The sequence below is a fragment of the Olea europaea genome, chromosome 16, assembly GCF_002742605.1.
Source record: "Olea europaea var. sylvestris chromosome 16, O_europaea_v1, whole genome shotgun sequence".
Taxonomy (NCBI): Eukaryota; Viridiplantae; Streptophyta; class Magnoliopsida; order Lamiales; family Oleaceae; genus Olea; species Olea europaea.
In genome coordinates, this window is record NC_036252.1 from 6,466,762 (window position 1) to 6,474,847 (window position 8,086).

Genomic DNA, 8,086 nt, shown 5'->3' on the forward strand with positions numbered 1-8,086 from the left:
ACAATCAATCATACACACAAACACACACAAAATTTATAGACAAATATAGACGTAAATAATCTAGCCGGAGATCCATATTTCTCGCAAAAAATCAATAAGATAACACAAAAACGCACTAGAAACATTTATGACGCCAAAGATGGAAACTTCTAATTCAATAAACAATAGTTTCAAAACAAACTAAGAGAAACCCAGAAAGCAAATGAAACGGAAATAAATTATCGAGAAACAGAAAACAGATCTCAACAGCAGATCAAAAGAACAACTTGAGACAAGCCCATGAATACATTATACAGATACAAACTTAACAGGGGCTTACCATCGCCATCCTTATCGAATAGAGAGAAGGCTTCCTTGAATTCTGAGATCTGGTCCTCCGTCAGCTGATCGGCCATTTTTCTCCTTCCCTCTGATAACTGATGATTATATTTATAAAGAGAGAAATTATTATTGCTTCAATTCAATAAAGAAAATGGGGAAAGAGTGGTGTTATTTTTATATATAACATTGTGCCAGAGGAAGAATCAGATAGCAATCGCAACGTGTCGGCCAATCTCATCCCCGTTCAATTGATTATTTTCTTTCAATTTGCCCCGCCCGCGTATCCGATTAAAACGGTGCTAGACGGGACGGCACGAGTTTGGGGTGGAGCAGGACACGTCTCCTACTCCATTTATCACCATGTTTATTTATAATTATTATTATTTTTTTGTTTTTATCTTTTTTATGCCCTTAGTCAGTAAATATTATTATTATTATTTTTCAATTTATTAAGAACAACTCATGTCAATAATTGATCACTGAACTAAGGTTCATATTTTTTATTGGTAATTGAAGTTTAAAATGTCGAGTTTTAGTCACTGAACTTAGGTCCATGTTTTTTATTGTTCATTAAACTTAGATCCACGTTTTAAATTATTTACTAAAATTTAAAATGTCGAGTTTTAGCCACTAAATTTTGTAATAAGCCGTACATTATTTACTAGCATAACCGTTAAACTTTAAAAAAAATTGAGTTTACAGTGAGTCATGTACAACATTTTTTATAGTTCAGTGAGTAATGTACAATATTTTTCAAAGTTCAATAGTTAAAACTCAATATTTTTAAATTTTAGTGAGCAATCAAAGACATGAATTTAAGTTCAGTGATTAAAACTCGACAGACATTTTAAATTTCAGTGACCAATCAAAGACATGAACCTAAATTCAGCGACCATTGAAACAATTAACTCATAAATCTTTCATACTTGTTTGATAAAAAAATTTAAAATTTAAAATAATTTTCAATGAGGGGGTAGAGGAGAGGAGACTATGTTTCCCGTTGCAATCATATACCATCTTTGGGGCTATAACCCCGTCCAATAAAAATATTCAAATTCACTTTTTGTCTCTTATGAATGTTATCTGTTGAAAAATGCAATTTACATCTCTACATTGGATGGATTTTCGACCACTTTAAAGATCTAAATCTATATTTTACATAACCATTGAAGATGCTCTAACAATCTATATAAACCAGGACATGATCCTACGGGTATTGCACCATTTAACAGGCCAAACCTTAGTTAAAAGCCCACGTGTTTGCAAAATGAGCCGATAGGGATTGATTTGCAGCATCCAACATATCATTAGACTTAATCTCAGCATCCCAGAAAATTTAAGGTCTGCACCACGGCAAACAGAAACTTCAGGGACTGACTCGTATAAAAAAAAAAGATTCACGGATTGATTCGGAGACAGCAGGAGATTAAGAAAGTATATGCAGCAAAAAGAAATTAAAGGGGCAGAATTGGCCCGAAAATTTAGGGACCATCTTTCAAAATCTAGAAAATAAATCTAGAAAATGTAGGGGCAGAAATGCAAAGACTAAATTTGAGGGGCTACTTCTGCAAACTCACGTAAGGGGTTGTTTGGGTTTGGAGATGAAATGAAGAACAGCGTAATTTGGGGATCCTAAACCAGCTTAAAAGCTATTAAGTGAATATTAACCCAAGCAGAGGCACACCATGGAAGATTTGGTGAGCACCTAACAAATAGAGAGCAGTCTAAGTGTGTATTCATTTTCGACTTTTAAAGTTTTTTGAGAATTTAAAAAATTTAGGTATATTCAATTTGTTATGCTACATGTACATAAAAGTTGACACATTGATTTACACCTTAGTGAATTGGCAAATTTTAGTGCATTGATTTTAACACCACATATTTCAATACATGGCCAAATTTTTGACATATAAGGAAGTATAACCCAAGGTATAGAAAATAGGTATACAAGTAGATCTCTAAAAGTTATGTATATTCAATTGAGACTTCCATAAGCATTTAAAAAAATCTCTAAAAGTTATAGGGTATTTAATTGAAACTTTTTAGAAGTTTCTATAAATCATGAGGTATTCAAATAGACAGTGATTTTTAAAAAATTCTTTCCATACTGGATTTTTGGGAACTTTGGTAAAAAAATTTAAATGGCAAACTTCAAAGAAAATTTCTCATATACTCTATGATTTGTAAATATTTCAGAGTTAAAAAAAAAAAAAACATTCTTTTTCTTACAATTCTAAAATTTTCTCATATCGATTCAATCATTTGTTGTAATTAATTTATGATTATTTTATGTGTACATAATTATTTTTGAATTGAAATTATATGCAGTGTTTCAAAACGTAGAATTTCATTGATCTATTCTTTTTTTTTCCCTTTTTGGGTTAAGTACAATTTGTGTTCTTAGAAATTATGTTTCATGAAAAAAAAGTTGATTATGTTCTTAAAAATTGATGTAAAAGTTTTTTATTATTTTACTTGCGCCAAAATTGAATGACTGGACGTGACTAGTAACTTTATCCAAGAAATTTTTGTGAGCATCATGGTTCGCGAAAATGTTCATTAGGTAATAAGAAAGATTGTAATTTTATTTTTTATTTTATTTTTGCATATAATGAATTTGTAAGATGAAAAGTCTTTAAAATTCTTCAAAAATCTTTAATCAAGGTCTATAGAAATTTGTGGAAGACTTTTATTAATTTTTAACAAATTCATAAAGGTCACTTAAAAGTCCATAAAATCCTAAAAAGTCACCAACTTACAAATGTCTATAGAAGTTATTAAGAGACTAAAAGTTTCGATTGAATACACCCCCCTTAAGTCATCGACCAAGAAAGTGGACTCAAAGGTAATAAAGATAGAGTAAGGATAGAATGTAGATCGTTATTTAAGTATGAAATTGAAAATTGCGCGACTAATATTGAAGTGGATCTACCAACAACATCAAGCTGATCAAGCAAAGAGGCTATAATGATGATAATCATGAATTATGAAACTATACAGAAGCAACACTTTCATGATCTCCCTCGAACAGGGACTTCAAACTTGAAGATGAGTCTACTAGATATGTTACAACATTCATGATTAGCAGAAACACAAACAATAAGAAAAATAGTTTTTTTTTTGTAACGTTATATTCATTTTATTTTATTTTATTTTATTTGTATTTTACTTCATGTTCATTTATTAACACGTGATGCAACTATAATATTAAATATTCAAAAAATGAATTTCAAATATATAATAAAAGGATTTTGGCTCAAAAAATATGAAAGTTGATACTTTGATTTAAAATTTTATCTAATTATTGTCTCTAAGATATACAATTTAGATGTTACCAAAGAAACACTGATTCTAAAAGTATAGATGGGAGAATAAGAATGAAGAAAATTAAATAAAACAAATATAGTTTTTAGTGTGTTATTCTGAAAAATATTAAATATCAAACAAATTTAGATTGAAAAAGTGTATTAAATATAGTAAAGTTATGTTGGCAATCATCTATTTTAAAATATTGTCAAAAAAAAGCAAACAAGATTTTCAGTTGTAAGTATTTTCCATTTTAAGGACCATTTGTTTCCTAATTATTGGGACAATGAACATTGTGTTGAGTTTGCAACTTATAATTTTATTTTTATCATTTTCTTAGAACTTGGGTCTTTAATCTATTAATTATGTAGCACTTGGCTCTTCCCCACACGAAAAGTGTTAATTTAACAGTTTAAAAATTAAGTGCCATGAACATGAAGAACCGGAAAAAGGGATGGCAAAATTCTCCCTCTCCCGACCCCCTGTAGCTTCCCTCCTTAATCTCCTCTCCGTGTGCCTACCCTTACTCCAACTCTCATGGTTCCCTTTTTCATTTTTTATGTGTTTGTTTTGGCATTTGGGTTTGGGGGTGGAGAGGAAGACTGTGAGAACCGGGCTCAAAGTCGGTCTCAGCAGAAAAAATCATCTTCTAAAAAATCATTGACTTGTTTTCGATTTCACCAATTTAAATTCATGAAAACCTCCCAAAAATCAATATATATATATATTTCGACTCTTTTTCCTTAGCCCGTTTTTATGTTCTATGTTCATGCCTAAGTCCATTACTCCATTTTTTAAAACATTGGAGAAGATGTACAGGGAGGGAGGGAGGAAATTCTTTATTTAAATTGAAAGTAAAAATATAAAAGCAATTTCTATCAAAATTTTAACTTTTTAACAATCAAATTGATGTTTTCATCCCAAGTACTTCAATATTATAGTTTAAGAATTCAAATGTTATTGAAAAAGTAGTTAATATTCAAGTTGGCATTAATCAAAAGTTGGAATTGTAAGTATAATTTTCCTAAAAAGAACATAATAATTAATTATAAAATTTCCTTGTATTTTCTTTCTCCGTGATCTTAACATTTATTTAAAGTGTATTTATATTTATTTAAATACGTTATAGGTAAAAAAAATTGTATTGCATATAGTTAAAAAAAAAAATTAAAGATTAATAAACTAATAAATATGGACATTTTGCGTATTTAAATGATATTACAATTTCACAATTGTTGAATGTTGCCATCAACATATAGTCAATAGGCTATCAACCATTATAGTTTTATGTGATGACTCCCGTAGTCGTTATTTACAACTTTCATCAATATATATTTTGTAAATTTTATTGGTATAAATTTGAAATGATACAATTAAATTTATATATTTTATTCATTGTAAAAGTGAACATAATATTGTATTTTACTATTTACTAAGCAATACAATATAATTTAGTATTACCAAGGCATTACATTTTTAAAGAGAATTGGAGAATTTTATTCTAAAGTATTTTCCTCAACATTTTTTTTCCCTTTATGTAAATTTTATTGTGTGGTTCACCATTATAAATAGGCCCAACTTACCTGAGAGATTCTTGGGCCCAGCCACATAAACTAGCCTATCATGTCGCTGTTTGATTTAAATAAAAATCAAAATTTTAGTAGATTTTGATAGAAATTGATAAAATGTATAATTGAAAAGTTATGAATAATATAAAATGTGTAGTTAAAATTGATTGTTGATTTCGATTAGATTTTAATCCAATTTTTTAATTGAACCATATAAGGGCATATTTGACAAATAGTAATAACAACGTCAATAGTTAAATACTTATCATCAATCTAGGTAACAGATAACCATAGTAATTTATTGTTGAATAAAGTTAGAATTCATTTTAATTTATTGTTCTATCAATCTAGGTGACAATGAACAGTAGTGATTTATTGTTTAATAAAGTTGGAATGCAGTTTGATTTATTAGACAATAAATCACCAGGATCAATGCTACCTAGATTGGTGTTACGTATAACCGATAAAAATTCAATAAAACAATAAATGAATCAAGTGAACTGGTCAATAAACCACTCATACTAGAGGGTTTAATAAATATATGGAGTTTGCTGATCTCTTGATTGCAACCATTGCAACCCTCGTGCAATACCATACTACATAATAATTTATAATTCTCCACATGACACGAATCACTTTATAGAACTTCTATTTTCTATTTAATTGGTATTATTAACATTTGAATGTGGTTGAGACACAATGCATCAACGGATGTCTAACCTCTCTCCTCCACATATATGTTAATTGCACACTTCATTAAAGGTGTTAATTGAGGTTGCTTCAATCAAGGATGGTGGAGGTTGCAATCATATATGTTCGACGCTCAAGTAAATAAAATGATACAGTCTCACATGGGAGAAATAAGAAGGAGAAGAAATATATATATGAGAGTAGAGTTCGTATTTATATAGTGAGATTATCAAAATGTCATCACTTCCAAGTGAAACAAGGTGTGTGTCTTTATATATCAAGGGATATAGTTGAAAAGTCTTCTAAATGCAAGCACGTGGTTTAATTTTAATGACCTCGAAATCAAGCTCAAATGAATCACAATGTATTCGTCATAGGCTTCTGACTTTCCTCACACTATCCTAGGCTATAAAAAGAGTGGATTTAACTCCCAGTCTCCATGATCAAAATGTCACACAAATCAAATTGTACGTAGTTCAATGTGTCAAATTACAACTTGCACAAGGTCGGATTGTGATCCTACCATTTTGGGAGACTTATTTGGTATGGCTATGGGTTAGGTTTCCCCTAGTCCCCTTGGAATATATAGTTGCTAATTCTGTACAAAATTATTGTCTCAGAGGTTCTAACAGGCGGAGAATTTAATTGTGTCCTCAATGCTTCGAAAGTAATAGTCAATGAGATGATGAGACGATAGAACAAGGAGTCATCGTCCCAGCAAGGAAGATAGTGAAGGCTACATGCTTCCATATTGTAGCCTAGGAAAGGGGGTGCTTGCACGATATTTTGTTTAGTTGGCAGCCATAGGACCTGTTAGTTGGATAGAGACACAATGTGTATGATCAATTAAAATTAATTTAAAATATATATTTGTCCTGTACAAACAATGAAAAAAATCTAGTTTTCCCCAAAGAGTTCAAATAATACTTTTAGGAATTTTTATAATTACATTATATATTGTGTATAAAGGAATTTTTATAATATATTAAATTTAGTTTAAATACTTCATATTTTTCGATTACTGTAATTATTTACTTTATGATATTGTTTTTAACTAGTACACCATATTTTATAAACACGTGTTTGGAAGAAATTATTTGTTAAAATTATAAATTAATAGAAATGAGTAATAGATAAATAGATAATAGGAACAAGCGCGCACACACACACACAAACTTGATTTTTCACATTTTTCTTGTTAGGTAGAAACTAAGTTTTGATAGCTTCAAAAAGCTTTTTGATTTTAGAGTCACGGCTACATAACAGTTTTTGGTTATTGTCATTTGAATTGAGCATGTAAACATCATTCTAGTTTCAAGTTCTTTCGACATTAAATAATTTTTTATTATCTAGCATATGATTAGTAGAATATCAAGGTGATGTATCCGTCACCTAATAGCATCCACCATCGGTTTACGTCACATTTTGTGTCCATTAGGGTGATTCAAAATGGGTCATGTATTCATGGGTGGATTTTAAATTTAATTCAAATATTGAGGCCCATCATAAGTTTATCCGTCAATGAATGTATATGACATATCTCTCTTAGCAATTAGAAAGTAATTATTAAGAAATTTGTAACATTTTCAGGTTTATTTATGATTTTTTTTTTTTGTTTTTCTACATTAAATATCAAAGAGGAGAATTTTTATCAAAAGCAGTTGATTAATAATTAATGCTATATAGTAAACTTTTATTGATAGAAACAAAGTTCCAATAAAAGAAATCCAAGGGCCATATTCTTCTCCAATGATACATTGGAAGAATCCGTTGAGTCTTCCAATATCAGTATGTTGATAATTTCACTTCTGGACCCAAATCATTAGTATTGAACATTTTTTTCCAAGTGAAATCTCCGCAGTTTTCTAGTTGTAAAACTGTTAATTACTCGAATGGATCGACATAATCATTTCATTATTTCTACTAATGATTCTAATCAAAATATTTTCATTTTTGATCATTGAATTGGTTTGATTACTAATATAATTCAATTTCGAAAGATATGTTAGTAAATTATGTTTTTTTATGGTTTGTAAACTTATTTAAAAAATTAATAACTACTTTAATTGTTCAATTGAATATATTTTTCAAAAGATTTAATTATATTAATGTTAGATAAATTAAATCAATAAACTTTCATTTTTAATTGAGACTCTTTCTCAATAAATTTGAGGTTGACTAATGAATTAAGGAAGATAGTT

General features: G+C 29.2%; 1 protein-coding gene across 1 annotated transcript in view; it reads right to left on the reverse strand.

Moving 5' to 3' along the window:
- LOC111411921 (calmodulin) overlaps positions 1-681 on the reverse strand; it is a 2,433-nt gene extending 1,752 nt beyond the window's left edge. Inside the window, exon 1 of the mRNA XM_023042592.1 lies at positions 320-681. Coding sequence (XP_022898360.1) covers positions 320-395 — 76 coding nt within the window. The 5' untranslated portion in view covers positions 396-681. The remainder of the gene's footprint in view (positions 1-319) is intronic.
- Between the last annotated feature and the right edge of the window lie 7,405 nt (positions 682-8,086).